Source organism: Coregonus lavaretus (genome assembly GCF_964263955.1).
Source record: "Coregonus lavaretus genome assembly, chromosome: 39".
Taxonomy (NCBI): domain Eukaryota; kingdom Metazoa; phylum Chordata; class Actinopteri; order Salmoniformes; family Salmonidae; genus Coregonus; species Coregonus lavaretus.
Genome location: NC_140026.1, coordinates 30,718,796 through 30,739,797, shown reverse-complemented (window position 1 = coordinate 30,739,797; position 21,002 = coordinate 30,718,796). Strand labels below are relative to the sequence as shown.

The window sequence follows — 21,002 nt, the reverse complement described above, 5'->3', positions numbered from 1 at the left end:
CGATACTCGGCTCACTACTGTTTACAATTTATACAAATAACATTGTTAATGCTGTACAAAAAAAATATTTTCATTTGTATGCATATGATACAGCGTTGTATTCCATTGCTCCATTGGTTGGCCAAGTCTTTTCACATTTGAAGTCTGATTTTCAAGCAATGCAGAGGTCACTATTGGATCTAAAGTTAGTGCTAAATGCAAACAAAACAAAATGCATGCTTTTTTCTAGGTCCCATAATCCAGATTTCAATTTATTTGTAATGACTAGTTTGAACAATGCACAAATTCAGCGAGTTCCTTCCTACAAATATCTTGGTATCTGGCTTGGTGACAAACTGTCATTTAAAATACACGTAAAAGAGTTGATGAAGAAGTTGAGGTTCAAGGTTGGTTTATTTTACAGAAACAAAGCATGTCTGACTTTTGTTAATCGGAAGGAAATTGTCCAGGCCACTTTTCTGTCTATTTTAGATTATGGGAATATTATCTAAATGCATGCAGCAGCATCTACACTTAAACCACTACATCAGGGATCATCAACTAGATTCAGCCTCAGGCCGATTTCTTTCTGGAGCGGATGGTCGGGGGGGTTACCGCAAGAAGCCCAAACAGATATAATGTTTGACTAAAACATAATCATTCCAAACCTATATGATCACGTGTCTCTCTATTATGCATGGGAATACTTGGGAACAGATGTTTTAAATTAAAATAATTTCGAACTGATTTCCTAGTGTCATTTATGTCCAACAATGAACAATTCCACACACATTTTATGTTTATTAATTTTTTGCTTAGACAACTTGGGGAGCCAAATAAAACCACCCGCGGGCCGCCAGTTGGGGAACCCTGCACTAGATGCTGTTTTCCATTGTGCCCTTACGTTTATTACTGATGATGCTTATAGAACTCACCATTTGTGTTTTGTATCAAAATGTGTGTTGGACTTCTTTGAATGTAAGGAGAGAGTAGCATTTTCTTGTATTTATGCAGATAATTCCTATGTATCTATCATCATTAATTCAATTTAGACTTACAAATTACCAAACCCGGTCTCAGGCTTGGATAACACTGGAGAACCCTTCGGTCTCCACAGAGTTGGGTACAACATACAGAGCTCACGACTTCCTCCGAAGCTGCCACCTCTCCTTGTTCGGACAGGCTTCGGTGTTCGACGTCACCGGTCTTCTAGCCACTGCCGCTCCTCATCTCATCATTCCATTTGTTTTGTCTTGTTTATTACACACACGTGGTTCATATCCCCTCATCAGTACCTGTATAAGTGTTTCATCTGCCCCCTTGTCTTTGTGTGTGATTATTTATTGTGGAGGATAGTGAAGCTCGGTGGAGCTCCGTGTATTATGTATCTCCGGTATATTTCCCCGTGTGCCTTGTATTTTCCAGTGTGCCTGTTTTGTGCACTGAAGTGTTTTGACGCATTACTGCATAACTCTGTATTTGCGGAATAAAGCCTGTTATTCTGTGATTTACCCTCCTGCGCCTGACTCCTTCGACATCACCTCATCACAGAATCACACACCAGACATGGAGTCAGCAGGAGAGGAGCACATGCCTGGATTCGTGGCATGGGTCCGGGAGCATTCGACAATGCTAGCCAGCTTGGGAGAAGTGATGGATCAGGTTCTCCAGGTCGTCCAACGCCTGGAGAGGAGAGGACCCGATCTTTCGGGACCAGCTGAGCGACCGGATCCAGCCACCCCAGCACCCAGAGGGAGGGGACAGCTGCCCTCTGCCAGGGATTCCTCCTACAACTGGAGTTATACTTATCGAACATCAGCCCATCTCCATCAGAGCGGGAGAAGGTGTCCGCCCTCGTCTCCTGCCTTTCGGGGTAAGCCCTGGAGTGGGCCAACGCGGTCTGGAGTGAAGGAGGAGCCGCGTTGGACAACTACGGGAAGTTCACTCACCTATTTCGGGCCGTCTTCGATCACCCGCCCGAAGGTAGAGAGGCGGGCGAGCGGCTGGTCCACCTGAGGCAGGGGACGAGGACCGTGCAGGACTTCGCCCTGGAGTTTCGGACTCTAGCGGCTTGGTCCGTGTGGAATGAGCGGGCCCTCATTGACCACTTCCGGTGCCACCTACGAGAGGACGTCCGAAGGGAGCTAGCCTGCCGGGAAACCACGTTGTCCTTCAACCAACTGGTGTTCGATACCTGAGGTGACGCGAGAGTGCCCTTCCTGCCGCCTCCAGACCCAAAAGAACGCTGACGACAGCGTGCAGGAGAATGTCAACCTCCGCTCTCCCGGATCGTCACTCCACCCAGCTCCATCATCTCGTAATCCGGGTTGTGGGGGGAGCGGAACGGGCAGGCCTCTTCCAGGACGTCCTCTAGCAGCCAGCAGGTTGTCCAACCGGATGGCTGCTAGAGGACGTCCTGGAAGAGGACCGAGCACGCCCCCATTCTCATCGACAGGGCTGTAGTGGAGCAGGTTGAGAGCTTCAAGTTCCTTGGTGTCCACATCACCAACAAACTATCATGGTCCAAAGACAGTTGTGAAGAGGGCACGACAAAGCCTATTCCCCCTCAGGAGACTGAAAAGATTTGGCATGGGTCCTCAGATCCTCAAAAAGTTCAACAGCTGCACCATCGAGAGCATCCTGACTTGTTGCATCACTGCCTGGTATGGCAACTGCTTGGCCTCCGACCGCAAAGCACTACAGAGGGTAGAGCGTATGGCCCAGTACATCACTGGGGCCAAGCTTCCTGCCATCCAGGACCTCTATACCAGGCAGTGTCAGAGGAAGTCTCTAAAAATTGTCAAAGACTCCAGCCGCCCTAGCCATAGACTGTTCTCTCTGCTACCGCACGGCAAGTGGTATCGGAGCACCAAGTCTAGGTCCAAAAGGCATCTTAACAGCTTCTACCCCCAAGCCATAAGATTCCTGAACAGCTAACCAAATGGCTACCTGGACTATTTGCATTGTCCCCCCCCCCTCTTTTATGCTGCTGCTACTCTCTGTTTATTATTATTTTTTGTTGACATTTTAGTCTTATCCAGAGCGACTTACAGTTAGTGAGTGCATACATTATTATCTATGCATAGTCACTTTAATGTAGGTTATGCATAGTCATACGTAACCTACATGTACATACAGTATTACCTCAATTACCTCGACTAACCTGTGCCCCCGCACATTGACTCTGTACCGCTATCCCCTCTATATGGCCTCGCTACTGTTATTTTACTGCTGCTCTTTAATTATTTGTTATTTTTTACTTATCTATTTTTTACTTGACTTTTTCTTAAAACTGCATTGTTGGTTAAGGGCTTGTAAGTAAGCATTTCACTGTAAGGTCTACACCTGTTGTATTCGGCGCATGTGACAAAAACTATTTGATTTGATTTGCATCTTCAGGCTAGAGGGGATATGGATCTGAGTGACATTTGAATATACTGTTTATGTTGGACCTCAAAAATGTGTATTAACTTTATCTCTTTTGTGTTTGTTCTTTTTCAGGACCTCCTGTAAGTATACATGACTTCACAGCCTCTCTGAGTGTGGTATGTATGACTCAAAGGTACAAAACCTCTCAACAGATGCAGATCAATGGATCAAGGGAAACCATGCACTATAGCAACCTACTGTCTGTACCATAACACCTAATAAAACACTAGATCATTCTGGTAACTATAGTGTGTGCTATCAGAAATGTCAAATTAGAGCAAAGTACTTGTTACATTTTATTTTCCAAGTAAAGTTATTTTGTGTTGTACCCACTGAATGGCAAATCTGGCAAATCCAGCAAATCCAACCGCAAATATAAGCTATTTATGTGCACTGTATAACAACCTTTCAGTTTGCCCAACTTATCTGACTGTATAATTAAAACATATTTTCATCCATGCCTTCCCCTAATAAGGGACATCTAGGGCAGCATGGTTTGCAATATCCCACTACCAACCCCTTTTGCTTCCAGCCCCCCGCACCCAAAATAAGTGTCTCACAGAATCACTCGACCTCCACAGAAGAAAAACTATTGTGTTTCTGAAGATGAAGACAATCAAATCAAATCAAAGTTCATAGGTTGTGTACACAGTTTAGCAGATGTTATAGCGGGTGCAGCGAAATGCTTGTGTTAGTTGCTTCTAACAATGCAGTAAAAGTACACAAATAAAAAACTGTCAAGAAATGTCCGAACAAATCCAATTAACAACCCAAATAGCACTGTAACAGTAATCCAAATGCAATCTATATGTATATACACCGGATGAATTTACACAAGATATATTAAGAATGATATGTACTGCAGTAGATATATTACAGTGAGCTATGTTAAGAATCCAGTATATAAATAAATATGTGGTGTGTATAAACAGTGTAACTAAAATGCAATGTACTGTAGTAGAAATATTAGAATGAGCTAAGTCGAGACTACAGTATTTAAATACACAGTACAAAATACCATGGCAAAAAGGATAGAATTGCAGGAAATTAGTTTATAAACAGTATGGACAGTATGTGAATAGAAAAGGTGTGTACAGAATACAGTATATACATTTAAAGTGAGTAAAATAGTACGTAAACATTATAAAAGTGACCAGTGTTCTATGACTCTATGTACATAGAGCAGCAGTCTCTAAGGTGCAGGGTAGAGTACCAGGTGGTAGCCGGCTAGTGACAGTGTCTAAGGTTCAGGGCAGGGTACTGGGCGGAGGCCGGCTGTGATAACTGTTTAACAGTCCGATGGCCTGGAGATAGAAGCTGTTTATCAGTCTCTCGGTCCTAGCTTTAACTTTGATGCACCGGTACTCTCAGGCTGAGGTCCTTGATGATCTTCTTGAGCACTGGGTACTGTAGATGTCCTGGCGGGCAGGCAGTGTATCACCCTCTGGAGAGCCCTGCGGTTAATGTCATCTGACAGTACAGAGGCAGAAGTGGTAATCGGGTCAAACAGGCTGTGTGTGCTCTGTTAAAGTCATTTATGGAGTAGGGAGGGAAAGGCGATTTGAATAGGCATAATAACATGTGCCGAACAAGCCATAAAAGTAGGAAGTTAATCAGCTGCTCAATGCCTTTGCTCCTGGGGGTCGTAGCGTAAGTGAATGCAGGTGGTCTCGCCTCTCAACTCCCTCTGGCAGGTCTCGTATCCCGGACTTGATCTACTGTTGTCTGACATGAGTCCACCAGCATACCACTACCTCATGTTAACAAAGTCACTACGGGCAGCCGGAATTCCAGTATGGAAGGGCTGGCGTCTTTGCAGTCCCTAGTTTAAAGGGGATGAAAGGAGATTTTTATTTTATTGAACTTTTATTTAGACAGAAGGAAAAAAAATTGTGTTTCTAAAGATGAAAACAATATTCTACAGACCAGGGTCTCATTCTCAAGGGATGCATAACTGGCAAGTGTTGTATCAAATTCTGGCAACCCTGAGCTCTGGACCTGTTGTACTGCTGAGGCTTTGACTTCTATAAGCACAGCAAGGCCAAATGAAAGTCCACCAGCTTGATTTCTGGAAAAAATTGACTACATAATGTTGTTAACCTCTACTTATGGATTTCTGCTCATTGCATTGTGTCTTCATAGATTGCAATGATCTGACAATGAGTCATTGATGGCCAAAAATCCTGCTAAGGAAAGAAATGAATGTCAGTAAGGCATCTCATGTGGTTTCTCATTCATTATGCCTACGCCGGGCTTGCAGAGAACACATCTCCATGCATATTTGATAGGCTCCCTTGAAACATTGGTTAATTTGTACCCAGTGTTCTGAACAAAATGGACCCTGGTGCATTCATTACAAACCCTTCTGCCTAGCTTAAGTGTCACTTAGCACTGATGAATAGGAAGGGACCTGTGGTTTCAAATGGGTCTGTTTACTCAGAAATGGTTAGAACAGATTTAATTTATGCTAATGTATGGCATTCAAAAATGGAAAAGAGATTCACTATGCTTCCCCATTTCCTCTCCTTGATTATCTACATACTGTAGATCTTGCAAGTAGATCATGGTTAATTAAGTGATGATGGTTTATTATAGGGAATGCAAAGTAGGACATATATTTTCTTGTCTTCAAGGGAGATTAGAAAAGCATTCTCTGACTGGCTCAGACAAGGAAAGAGTAGTTTGGCTAGTTGACACAAAAGACAGAGAATATTTTTGTATGTAATTGTGGCTGAAGTATAGATAACAGTAAAGGGACAGTGCAGTCAAAAACGTGATTTTTCTGTGTTTTATTTGTATTTCCACACTATGAGGTTAGAATACAATTTTGAAATTGTGAACATTTTGATAATGCACTTTTAGTGTAAGAGCTGTTTGAAAAGACCACCTTCAATTTCAGCTTGTTTGGCTGGGTGGGTTTTTTGGACCATCTGGTGACCAGTGGAGGCTGCTGACCACATCAAACACGTGGTTTCCATTTGTTTGATACCATTCCATTTACTCCATTCCAGCCATTATTATGAGCCATCCTCCCCTCAGCAGCCTCCACTGCTGGTGACATCACCAGGCAATATAAGTTAATAGACCAGTAATAAAGAGAGTTTGCCCTCCTCTCTGCCAATAACAGATCGTTTTCAGGTTAGACATCCAGCACATAAAGCCCCTCTCTCAGACCACTCCCAAACAGTCCTAGCAAAATTCTTGCTTCAGAAATAGCATTTTTACGCAATTTATTTTCTTTTTGATAATTTTAATTGAACACAATCACAGTAAGGTACTTAATTGTTACCCAGAATAGATTGGATATTGAGATAAAAATGGCTGCATTGGACCTGTAATGCCACTTGCCAAATACACTGAGTGTACAAACATTAAGAACACCTTCCTAATATTGAGTTGCACCACCCCCTTTTTGCCCTCAGAACAGCCTAAATTTGTCAGGGCATGGTGTCGAAAGTGTTCCACAGGGATGCTGGCCCATGTTGACTCCAGTGCTTCCCACAGTTGTGTCAAGTTGGCTGGATATCCTTTGGGTGGTGGACCATTCTTCTGCTTGACACAAACAGGTGCGCCGGGCACCTACTACCATACCCAGTTCAAAGGCACTTAAATACTTTGTCTTGCCCATTCACCCTCTAAATTGCACACATATACAATCCATGTCTCAATTGTCTCAAGGCTTAAAAATCATTATTTAACCTGTCTCCTCCCCTTCATCTACACCGATACACCGCTGCCGAGTATATTACTTGTTAACGTTCAGTCCCTGGACAATAAAGTAGACGAGCTCAGGGTGAGGATCTCCTTCCAGAGAGATATCAGGGACTGTAACATACTCTGTTTCACGGAATCATGGCTCTCTCCGGATATACTGTCCCCATACAGCCAGCTGGGTTCTCAGTACATCGCACAGACAGGAATAAAGAACTCTCCGGGAAGAAGAAAGTCGGAGGTGTATGTTTCATGATTAACTACCTATGGTTTGATTGTGATAATGTACAGGAACTCAAGTCCTTTTGTTCACCAGACCCAGAATACCTCACAATCAAATGCCAACCATATTACCTCCCAAGAGAATTCTCTTTGGTTATAGTCACAGACTTGTATATTCACCCTCAAGCCGATACCACGACGGCCCTCAAGGAACTACACTGGACTTTGAGCAAACTGGAAACCACATATCCTGAGGCCGCATTTATTGTAGCAAATGTGAGGAAAACACAAAGTTCTATCAACATATCGCCTGTAGTACTTCTCCTTAAAAAACTTTCGGCCACTGTTACTCTCCCTTCCAGGATGGCTACAAGGCCCTCCCCCACCCTCCCTTCGGCAAATCAGATCATGACTCCATTCTGCTCCTCCCTTCCTATAGGCAGAAACTCAAACAGGAAGTACCCGAGCTAAGGTCTATTCAACGCTGGTCTCACCAATCGGAATCCAAGCTTCAAGATTGTTTTGATCACGCAGACTGGGATATGTTCCGGGTTGCCTCTGAGAATAACATTGACATATACACTGACATGGTGACTGAGTTGATCAGGAAGTTATAGGGGATGTTGTTCCCATTGTGACTATTAAAACCTACCCAAACCAAAAATGTGGGTAAATGGCAGCATTTGCGCAAAACAAGCGCGAACCACCGCATTTAAACAGGGCAAGATGACTGGGAATATGGTGGAATACAAACAGTGCAGTTATGCCCTCCGTCAGGCAATCAAGCAGGCAAAACATCCATACAGAGACAAAGTAGTCACAGTTCAACGGCTCAGACTCAAGACATATGTGGCAGGGACTCCAGACAATCACGGATTACAAAGGAAAAACCAGCCACAACGTGGACACCAACGCCTTGCTCCCGGAGAAGCTAAACACCTTCTTCGCCCGCTTTGAGGATAACACAGTGCCACTGAAGCGGCCGGCCCCTGAGGACTGTGGGCTCTCATTCTCTGTGGCCAACGTGAGTAAGACATTTAAGCGTGTTAACCCTCGCAAGGCTGCCAACCCAGATGCCATCCTTAGCCGTGTCCTCAGAGCATGCGCAGACCAGCTGGCTGGAGTGTTTTTATGGACATATTCAATATCTCCCTATCCCTGTCTGCTGTCCCCACTTGCTTCAACAAGTCCACCATTGTTCCTGTACCTAGAAAGCAAAGGTAACTGAATTAAATGACTATCGCCCCGTAGCACTCACTTCTGTCATCATGAAGTGATTTGAGAGGCTAATTAAGGATCATATCACCTCCACCATACCTGACACCCTAGACCCACTTCAATTTGCGTACCGCCCCAATAGATCCACAGACGATGCAATCACCATCGCACTGCAAACTGTCCTATCCTATCTGGACAAGAGTAATACCTATGTAAGAATGCTGTTCATTGACTACAGCTCAGCCTTCAAAACCATAGTACCCTCCTACATCATTAAGCTCGGGGCACTGGGTCTGAAACTCGCCCAGTGCAACTGGGTCCTGGACTTCCTGATGGGCCGCCCCCAGGTGGTGAAGGAAACAACACCTCCACTACGCTGATTTTCAACACAGGGGCCCCACAAAGGTGCTTGCTCAGCCCCATCCTGTACTCCCTGTTCACCAATGACCGTGTGGCCACGCATGCCTCCAACTCAATCATCAAGTTTGCGGACGACACAACCAACAATGATTACCAACAATGATGAGACAGTCTACAGGGAGGAGGTGAGGGACCTGGCAGAGTGGTGCCAGGAAAATAACCTCTCCCTCAACATCAACAAAATGAAGGAGCTGATCGTGGACTTCAGGAGACAGCAGAGGGAGCACACCCCATCCACATCGACGGGACCACAGTGGAGAAGGTGTTCCTCTGCGTATAAGTCCCTCGGGGTACACATCACTGACAATCTGAAATGGTCCACCCACACAGACAGTGTGGTGAAGAAGGCGCAACAGCGCCTCTTCAACCTTAGGAGGCAGAAGAAATTTGGCTTGGACACTAAGACCCTCACAAAGTTTTACAGATGCACCATTGAGAGCATCCAGTCCGACTGTATCACCGCCTGGTACGGCAACTGCACCGCCTGCAACCGCAGGGCTCTCCAGAGGATGGTGTGGTCTTCCCAACCCATCACCGAGGGCAAACTACCTGCCCTCCAGGACACCTACAGCACCCGATGTTACAGGAAGGCCAAAAAGATCATCAAGGACATCAACCACCCGAGCCAAGGCATGTTCAAACCTCTATCATCCAGAAGGCGAGGTCAGTACAGCTGCATCAAAGCTGTGACTGAGAGACTGAAAAAAAGGTTAAATCTCAAAGCCATAAGTCTGTTAAATAGCCATCACTAGGCGGCCTCCATCCACTACCCTGCCCTGAACATAGTCACTGTCACTACCGGGTACCACCCGGTTACTCAACCCTGCGCCTTAGAGTCTGCTGCCCTATGTACATAGACATTGAATCACTGGTCACTTTAATAATGTTTACATACTGTTTTACTCATTTCATATATATATATATATATATATATATATATATATATATATATATATATATATATATATATATATATATATACAGTGCATTCGAAAAGTATTCAGACCCCTTTACTTTTTCCAGATTTTGTTACGTTACAGCCTTATTCTACAATTGATGTATTTATTTTTCCTCATCAATCTACACACAGTACCCCATAATAACGAAGCAAAAACAGGTTTTTAGACATTTTTGCAAATGTATTAAAAATAAAAAACTTAAATATCACATTTACATTCAGACCCTTAACTCAATAGTTTGTTGAAGCACCTTTGGTAGTGATTACAGCCTCGAGTCTTCTTGGGTATGATGCTACGAGCTTGGCACACCTGTATCCCGAGTGGCGCAGTGGTCTAAGGCACTGCATCGCAGTGCTAGCTGTTCCGCTAGAGATCCAGGCTCTGTCGTAGCCGGCCGCGACCGGGAGACCCATGGGGCGGCGCACAATTGGCCCAGGGTAGGGGAGGGAATGGCCGGCAGGGATGTAGCGCAGTTGGTAGAGCATGGCGAATTGACCACAATTCGAATTGAATTGACCACAGGTGGACTCCAATCAAGTTGTAGAAACATCTCAAGGATGATCAATGGAAATAGGATGTACCTGAGCTCAATTTCGAGTCTCATAGCGAAGGGTCTGAATATTTATGTATATTAGTAATTTCTGTTTTTTATTTTTATACATTTGCAAACATTTCTAAAAATCTGTTTTCGCTTTGTCATTATGGGGTATTGTGTGTAGATTGATGAGAATTTGTATTTACATTTGTAGTCGGAAGTTTACATACACCTTAGCCAAATACATTCAAACTCAGTTTTTCACATTTCCTGACATTTAATCCTAGTCTTAGGTCAGTTAGAATCACCACTATATTTTAAAGAATGTGAAATGTCAGAATAATAGTAGAGAATTATTTATTTCAGCTTTTATTTCTTTCATCACATTCCCAGTGGGTCAGAAGTTTACATACTTTCAATTAGTATTTGGTAGCATTGCCTTTAAATTATTTAACTTGACTCAAACGTTTCAGGTAGCCTTCCACAAACTTCCCACAATAAATTGGGTGAATTTTGGCCCATTCCTCCTGACAGAGCTGGTGTAACTGAGTCAGGTTTGTAGGCCTCCTTGCTCACACACGCTTTTTCAGTTCTGCCCACACATTTTCTATAGGATTGAGGGCTTTGTGATGGCCACTCCAATACCTTGACTTTGTTGTCCTTAAGCCATTTTGCCACAACTGTGGAAGTACGCTTGGGGTCATTGTCCATTTGGAAGACCCATTTGCGACCAAGCTTTAACTTCCTGACTGATGTCTTGAGATGTTGCTTCTATATTTCCACATAATTTTCCTTCCTCATATTGCCATCTATTTTGTGAAGTGCACCAGTCCCTCCTGCAGCAAAGCACCACCACAGCATGACGCTGCCACCCCCGTGCTTCACGGTTGGGACGGTGTTCTTCGGCTTGCAAGCAACCCCCTTTTTCCTCCAAACATAACGATGGTCATTATGGCCAAACAGTTATATTTCTGTTTCATCAGACCAGAGATCGTACTTTTCTCTAAAAAGTATGATCTTTGTCCCCATGTGCAGTTGCAAACCGTAGTCTGGCTTTTTTATGGTGGTTTTGGAGCAGTGGCTTCTTCCTTGCTGAGCGGCCTTTCAGGTTATGTCGATATATGACTTGTTTTACTGTGGATATACAGTGGGGCAAAAAAGTATTTAGTCAGCCACCAATTGTGCAAGTTCTCCCACTTAAAAAGATGAGAGAGGCCTGTAATTTTCATCATAGGTACACGTCAACTATGACAGACAAATTGAGAAAAAAAATCCAGAAAATCCCATTGTAGGATTTTTTATGAATTTATTTGCAAATTATGGTGGAAAATAAGTATTTGGTCACCTACAAACAAGCAAGATTTCTGGCTCTCACAGACCTGTAACTTCTTCTTTAAGAGGCTCCTCTGTCCTCCACTTGTTACCTGTATTAATGGCACCTGTTTGAACTTGTTATCAGTATAAAAGACACCTGTCCACAACCTCAAACAGTCACATTCCAAACTTCACAATGGCCAAGACCAAAGAGCTGTCAAAGGACACCAAAAACAAAATTGTAGACCTGCACCAGGCTGGGAAGACTGAATCTGCAACAGGTAAGCAGCTTGGTTTGAAGAAATCAACTGTGGGAGCAATTATTAGGAAATGGAAGACATACAAGACCACTGATAATCTCCCTCGATCTGGGGCTCCATGCAAGATCTCACCCCGTGGGGTCAAAATGATCACAAGAACGGTGAGCAAAAATCCCAGAACCACACGGGGGGACCTAGTGAATGACCTGCTGAGAGCTGGGACCAAAGTAACAAAGCCAACCATCAGTAACACACTACGCCGCCAGGGACTCAAATCCTGCAGTGCGAGACGTGTCCCCCTGCTTAAGCCAGTACATGTCCAGGCCCGTCTGAAGTGCATTTGGATGATCCAGAAGAGGATTGGGAGAATGTCATATGGTCAGATGAAACCAAAATATAACTTTTTGGTAAAAACTCAACTCGTCATGTTTGGAGGACAAAGAATGCTGAGTTGCATCCAAAGAACACCATACCTACTGTGAAGCATGGGGTTGGAAACATCATGCTTTGGGGCTGTTTTTCTGCAAAGGGACCAGGACGACTGATCCGTGTAAAGGAAAGAATGAATGGGCCATGTATCGTGAGATTTTGAGTGAAACCCTCCTTCCATCAGCAAGGGCATTGAAGATGAAACGTGGCTGGGTCTTTCAGCATGACAATGATCCCAAACACACCGCCCGGGCAACGAAGGAGTGGCTTCGTAAGAAGCATTTCAAGGTCCTGGAGTGGCCTAGCCAGTCTCCAGATCTCAACCCCATAGAAAATATTTGGAGGGAGTTGAAAGTCTGTGTTGCCCAGCGACAGCCCCAAAACATCACTGCTCTAGAGGAGATCTGCATGGAGGAATGGGCCAAAATACCAGCAACAGTGTGTGAAAACCTTGTGAAGACTTACAGAAAACGTTTGACCTGTGTCATTGCCAACAAAGGGTATATAATAAAGTATTGAGAAACTTTTGTTATTGACCAAATACTTATTTTCCACCATAATATGCCAATAAATTCATTAAAAATCCTACAATGTGATTTTCTGGATTTTTTTTTCTAATTTTGTCTGTCATAGTTGACGTGTACCTATGATGAAAATTACAGGCCTCTCTCATCTTTTTAAGTGGGAGAACTTGCACAATTGGTGGCTGACTAAATACTTTTTTTCCCCACTGTAGATACTTTTGTACCTGTTTCCTCCAGCATCTTCACAAGGTCCTTTGTTGTTGTTCTGGGATTGATTTGCACTTTTCACACCAAAGTACGTTTATCTACATGAATAGAACATAGAAATGTATAGAATAGAAAGCACCTACATTAACATTTCCATCACAGGCATTAGGAAACAAATTTGAATTTTTTTACATACACAGCCCTGATTTGCTGATAGGATGGTCTAGAGCCCACCCACTTACCCAGATGAACAGTCATTGGTCTATTATTATCAGACCACATTGTGACGTCGTGATGTGGGCCAAAAGTTCCATCCCACCTGAACAGGCTGAAATTCCAGATTTTTTTTTCAAAGAGCGCTTACACAAAAAGGGCATTATCATTTTCACAATATTATAGTGTTATTTCAACCTCATAGTGTGAAAAATAAAATATACTGGGAAATCACATTTTTACAGTTTTTTTTTCCATTGCTTTGGTGCAATTTTTACAATTCTTAGTACAAAACTCAAAACAGATAATCAAAAAGGCAGTTTCAATTGACTAAATACAACACACAAAATCATACAGCCACTTTTTCACCAAATTTATTCAGTTTTTCATTTAGAAATACATGCTTCACATTGCAATACATGTTCATATAAAGTAATTGGCTTTCACAATGTAATGCTCATATTACTTTTGAGATGATTGTCTTCTCTTTTGTTAAAATACATTTTACTATTACTTAAACCGAATGCTCTTCATTGATGATCACTTAAGTGTTTGGTAAAGCTATAGATTTTACATCTGGTTTGTCTACTACAGAATTGCGTATTAGTATTCATTAAGAATCCCCATTACCTGCTGCCAAGGCAGCAGCTACTCTTCCTGGGGTCCAGCAACATTAAGGCAGATTTTGAGAACTACATAATGAAAATGTATGTCTGTAATACCGTAATATATGCAATTTACGTAGCAGACACTTTCATCCAAAGTGACAACAGTCCACACAACTCTGGTGTTGCTAGTGCCATGCTCTTAAAAATACATAAGTACAATACAATACTGTAAAATACTATACACGATTACAATACAGGTGGAAGATGTATGTGTAAGGTTCTGTATTTATATTCTTAGTTCACCTTGTGTCCTTGTATGTAGCCCTGTTCCTTTGTGTTCTTGAACGTAGCCCTGTCTTTCATTTTTGTTCATTGACTTCACCTGTGTTAGTTACTCATCTGGTCTCATCAGCTCCTTATTTAATTCAGTTCTTTCTGTTTGTGCCTTTTGAGGTATTGTTCTACTAAGCCTTTTCCTAACTCTACTAAGCCTTTTCCTAACTTGTGAGAACCAGTTTTAGCCTTCAGTCCTAGTTTTGTTTCACCTGCCTGTTTGCCTACCTGTGTATGACCATTGCCTGCCTGTGACCACGATTCATTACAGTATGATTGCCATCCCAATGAGCGTACCACCCTCATCCGGCCATGGATGAGGCATGGAATGATTTCAATCCAGACCTATGTCAGGCATAGCTTGGATTTGCCATGCCAAAAGGTTTTTCCCCAGGTGCATGAACAATTAGGTTCTCATCAAAATCACAGTAAATATTCTATGTCCAAATGCTCAAGACAGGCTTGATAAAAACTAGTGCCTGCTGAACATTCTGTATTAAAAATAAACAATAAGTTTCATTTGATTACATTGTGAAGGATGTCTTCAATGATCACACCTTTGATCACACATGGGATAGAAATTATGGAAATTTGATGTTCAGTCAATTTCAATGGGTAGTTTAAATGTATTGCCTAATTTACCATATTGTAGCATAAAAACATTCAAAGGGCAATTTTGAAACATGTATCTTAAATGTTTTGCTATTGGATTAACTGGTTGTTAAAAGATATCATGTTGTGTTTTGGTGATTAAACCAATGAGTCCTACCATATTGTACTGTTGGATTAATCTATTTATTCTGCAATCGTAGATACCAACCATTAGTCTGTGTGGTTGACATGGCTGAGTTAGAGCTAGGTGTTTGTGAGAAAAGGCTGGATCCCTCAGGGGCCCAGGGCTGGGTCTTTTATACAAAAATGTATGTAGAGTCCGAATTGTTTGACCTACAAACTATTATAAGCTATCTATTAAAAGCTAAGACTCTCACGAACATGCACATGTAACATTTTGCTACACAAGAGTCATTAGAATGTAAAGGGTTCTTCTACATAGAATATCATTGGAAATCCCAGGACATAGTTTCAATAATACTGTAATTTTTAATTTTAAATTTTTTTATTTAACCTTTATTTAACCAGGTAAGCCAGTTGAGAACAAGTTCTCATTTACAACTGCGACCTGGCCAAGATAAAGCAAAGCAGTGCGATAAAAACAACAACACAGAGTTACATATGGGGTAAAAAAAACATAAAGTCAAAAATACAACAGAAAATATATATACAGTGTGTGCAAATGTAGCAAGTTATGGAGGTAAGGCAATAAATAGGCTATAGTGCAAAATAATTACAATTAGTATTAACACTGGAATGCTAGATGTGCAAGAGATTATGTGCAAATAGAGATACTGGGGTGCAAAAGAGCAAAATAAATAACAATATAGGGATGAGGTAGTTGGGTGGGCTAATTTCAGATGGGCTGTGTACAGGTGCAGTGATCGGTAAGGTGCTCTGACAACTGATGCTTAAAGTTAGTGAGGGAGATAAGAGTCTCCAGCTAGAGAGATTTTTGCAATTCGTTCCAGTCATTGGCAGCAGAGAACTGGAAGGAATGGCGGCCAAAGGAGGTGTTGGCTTTGGGAACGACCAGTGAGATATACCTGCTGGAGCGCAGACTACGGGTGGTTGCTGCTATGGTGACCAATGAGCTAAGATAAGGCGGGGATTTGCCTAGCAGTGATTTATAGATGGCCTGGAGCCAGTGGGTTTGACGACGAACATGTAGTGAGGACCAGCCAACAAGAGCGTACAGGTCACAGTGGTGGGTAGTGTATGGGGCTTTGGAGACAAAACGGATGGCACTGTGATAGACTACATCCAATTTGCTGAGTAGAGTGTTGGAGGCTATTTTGTAAATGACATCGCCGAAGTCAAGGATCGGTAGGATAGTCAGTTTTACGAGGGCATGTTTGGCAGCATGAGTGAAGGAGGCTTTGTTGCGAAATAGGAAGCCGATTCTAGATTTAACTTTGGATTGGAGATTCTTAATGTGAGTCTGGAAGGAGAGTTTACAGTCTAACCAGACACCTAGGTATTTGTAGTTGTCCACATACTCTAGGTCAGACCCGTCGAGAGTGGTGATTCTAGTCGGGTGGGCGGGTGCCAGCAGCGTTCGATTGAAAAGCATGCATTTAGTTTTACTAGTGTTTAAGAGCAGTTGGAGGCTACTGAAGGAGTGTTGTATGGCATTGAAGCTCGTTTGGAGGTTTGTTAACACAGTGTCCAATGAAGGGCCAGATGTATACAAAATGGTGTCGTCTGCGTAGAGGTGGATCTGAGAGTCACCAGCAGCAAGAGCGACATCATTGATATACAATGAGCTCACATAGTTGCTGTCACAAACTCCAAACTCCATACAGTTGTCACTGACTATTTGGATATTAATTTCCCAGTGAGCAAACAGTTTTTGTACTTACAGCATTAATATAAATTCATTTTTATGAATTTCTATCCTATCGCAGGCCTAGGTATTTTATTGACATTTATTGACATAAAACTTGTGCTTCTATATCTGCATTGCTTGCTTTTTGGGGTTTTAGGCTGGGTTTCTGTATAGCACTTTGTGACATTTGCTGATGTAAAAAGGGCTTTATAAATACATTTGATTAATTAATTAATGCATCTGTTTATTTCAAATTGTTTTGTGTTCTACTTGTAGCCCTGGTTGTCCTGAAAAGGAAATGATAAAACCCTTAATTGTGAGGCTAAATATAAGGCCTAGACATGCAGATAAATGAAAAGTCAATTTTTACTGGGATCTCGGGACTGATAGAGTTAAACCAATGTACTCGTTATATTTCACAGTAAACTTATATTTTGGATCAATGGTGAAAGATGTCTACAAACAAAATTAATGCATAATATAAGGTTTTCAATGTAAGACTGGCTGCTTTACAAGTGTTACCAGTTTGGAGTTTTGTACTAAGAGATTTGCACTAAAATTCAGCACATACTTGTGAAAATAGCGGCAAAGCACAAAATAAACCTTTTATTGTATATATATATACAGTGGGGAGAACAAGTATTTGATACACTGCCGATTTTGCAGGTTTTCCTACTTACAAAGCATGTAGAGGTCTGTAGTTTTTATCATAAGTACACTTCAACTGTGAGAGACGGAATCTAAAACAAAAATCCAGAAAATCACATTGTATGATTTTTAAGTAATTAATTTGCATTTTATTGCAGAACTTAATATTTGGTACAGAAACCTTTGTTTGCAAATACAGAGATCATACGTTTCCTGTAGGTCTTGACCAGGTTTGCACACACTGCAGCAGGGATTTTGGCCCACTCCTCCATACAGACCTTCTCCAGATCCTTCAGGTTTCGGGGCTGTCGCTGGGCAATACGGACTTTCAGCTCCCTCCAAAGATTTTCTATTGGGTTCAGGTCTGGAGACTAGCTAGGCCACTCCAGGACCTTGAGATGCTTCTTACGGAGCCACTCCTTAGTTGCCCTGGCTGTGTGTTTCGGGTCGTTGTCATGCTGGAAGACCCAGCCACGACCCATCGTCAATGCTCTTACTGAGGGAAGGAGGTTGTTGGCCAAGATCTTGCGATACATGGCCCCATCCATCCTCCCCTCAATATGGTGCAGTCGTCCTGTCCCCTTTGCAGAAAAGCATCCCCAAAGAATGATGTTTCCACCTCCATGCTTCACGGTTGGGATGGTGTTCTTGCGGTTGTACTCATCCTTCTTCTTCCTCCAAACACAGCGAGTGGAGTTTAGACCAAAAAGCTCTACTTTTGTCTCATCAGACCACATGACCTTCTCCCATTCCTCCTCTGGATCATCCAGATGGTCATTGGCAAACTTCAGACAGGCCTGGACATGCACTGGCTTGAGCAGGGGGACCTTGCGTGCACTGCAGGATTTTAATCCATGACGGCGTAGTGTGTTACTAATGGTTTTCTTTGAGACTGTGGTCCCAGCTCTCTTCAGGTCATTGACCAGGTCCTGACGTGTAGTTCTGGGCTGATCCCTCACCTTCCTTATGATCATTGATGCCCCACGAGGTGAGATCTTGCATGGAGCCCCAGACCGAGGGTGATTGACCGTCATCTTGAACTTCTTCCATTTTCTAATAATTGCGCCAACAGTTGTTGCCTTCTCACCAAGCTGCTTGCCTATTGTCCTGTAGCCCATCCCAGCCTTGTGCAGGTCTACAATTTTATCCCTGATGTCCTTACACAGCTCTCTGGTCTTGGCCATTGTGGAGAGGTTGGAGTCTGATTGAGTGTGTGGACAGGTGTCTTTTATACAGGGAACGAGTTCAAACAGTTGCAGTTAATACAGGTAATGAGTGGAGAACAGGAGGGCTTCTTAAAGAAAAACTATCAGGTCTGTGAGAGCCGGAATTCTTACTGGTTGGTAGGTGATCAAATACTTATGTCATGCAATAAAATACAAATTATTACTTAAAAATCATACAATGTGATTTTCGGGATTTTTGTTTTAGATTCCGTCTCTCACAGTTGAAGTGTACCTATGATAAAAATTACAGACCTCTACATGCTTTGTAAGTAGGAAAACCTGCAAAATCAGCAATGTATCAAATACTTGTTCTCCCCACTGTATATATATATAAATCAAATAATGTTTTAAATATATTTACTTTATTATTGTCCCTAACCCTACCACCCCTCCCCTAATTTGAATAAATGAATGGCCAACAACACTTAGGCTTCTACTTCCAGCTTATACATACTATAAACATTTTTACGGACACATGTATTTTACAATAGTTATATTTTGTTTGTTTTTAATCCCATTCAGCTACCCTCAACCCCTCCCATCTATCTCTGAAGACCATCCAGTTAGATTTTTGCCATATATGTTTTACTGTGCTGTTTCACAGAAGTTCTGAACCTATTTACATTTTATGGACACATAATATTTTACATTAGTTATCGTGTTGTTTTTAGTCCCACCCTTCAGCTCCACTCAACCCCTTCCATCTATCTCTTAATAATAATATGCCATTTAGCAGATGCTTTTATCCAAAGCGACTAACAGTCATGTGTGCATACATTTTATGTAGGGTGGTCCGGGCAACGAACCCACTACCCTGGCGTTACTAGCGCCATTCTCTACCAATTGAGCTACAGAGGACCACCATCTCTTAACACCCTATATTTTCCAACTGTGCTGTGATGTTTCACAAACTATTCTCATAGTTTCTACAGATTGTAAGTTAAAGATACATTTTTTTGCTAAAAGTATTATGACTTTTCAAATCACCCAGCAGTGCTATTTGCAGAGTTAGCTCCAGGAAAATGTTGCAATTCTTTAGCCATTAAAGGAACTGTGACCAAAAACATGCTTCATATGGACAGTACCAAAACAAATGATCTAATGATTCTGTCTCTTCGCAGCAAAATATGCAGAGCTGGGATCATTGTATCCCCCATATATATATATATATATATACAGTGAGGGAAAAAAGTATTTGATCCCCTGCTGATTTTGTACGTTTGCCCATATAATTTTAATGGTAGGTTTATTTGAACAGTGAGAGACAGAATAACAACAACAAAATCCAGAAAAACGCATGTCAAAAATGTTATAAATTGATTTGCATTTTAATGAGGGACCTTGCGGGCGCTGCAGGATTTCAGTCCTTCACGGCGTAGTGTGTTACCAATTGTTTTCTTGGTGACTATGGTCCCAGCTGCCTTGAGATCATTGACAAGATCCTCCTGTGTAGTTCTGTGCTGATTCCTCACCGATTCCTCACCGTTCTCAAAATTCAAACTGGATGGTCTTCAGAGATAGATGGGAGGGGTTGAGGGTAGCTGAATGGGATTGTATAATAATTTAAATAGAACAATTCTAAGCTTTGCGTATCAGTTCATAAACCATATGCCATGGAATCGGTACATCAAAAATCTCTTCCCAACTATTTTGCAATATATATGCCACAGCTGTCAATTTTTTGGTCCTTAAATGAAACTGGTATACTTTTTTATTTATCACAATTTTCTTTAACCAATTTTGGTCTTTAATACAGGGCCGACAGACAAGTCCCTTATTTTTTCCCCCTTCCACTTTTGCAGTAATGCTGAAATTAGTTGGTTGTAATTTTGGGTAGAGCAGACATTTCCATATATTTTTGTTCGCTGCATGTGTGACAACTCCACCAGTCCTATTTATGATATAATTTACATTTTAGTCATTTAGCAGACACTCTTATCCAGAGTGACTTACAGTTAGTGCATACATTTTTTTTCATACTATCCCCCCATGGGAAACGAACCCACAACCCTGGCGTTGCAAGCGCCATGCTCTAACAACTGAGCTACACGGGACCTCTGGTGTCATGTCTTGTGGGGTATGCATGGGTGACGGAGCTGTGTGCCAGTAGTTCCAACAGACAGCTTGGTGCATTCAACAACCTCTCACAAATACAAGTAGTGATTTACGAAGATTATACCTTTTTTAAACATTACTTCCAAAAAGAATGTTTTTTTTTTAATCAACTAGGATATTTGAGTCTAACCATAATATTTGTTGTATTATTTGTTCTGTCTTTTCTGGTAGATTAAACTGTTATTGCAACCAACTTTCTATGTCTTGTTTTA

At 42.0% G+C, this 21,002-nt stretch overlaps 1 protein-coding gene across 1 annotated transcript in view; it reads left to right on the top strand.

Annotated features, from left to right (window-relative positions):
- Nucleotides 1–21,002, top strand: part of LOC311113065 (uncharacterized protein) — a gene marked incomplete at its 5' end in the record, with an annotated part of 408,058 nt that overhangs the window by 242,184 nt on the left and 144,872 nt on the right. The window contains one exon of the mRNA XM_084156203.1: nucleotides 3,481–3,488. Coding sequence (XP_084012329.1) covers nucleotides 3,481–3,488 — 8 coding nt within the window. The remainder of the gene's footprint in view (nucleotides 1–3,480; nucleotides 3,489–21,002) is intronic.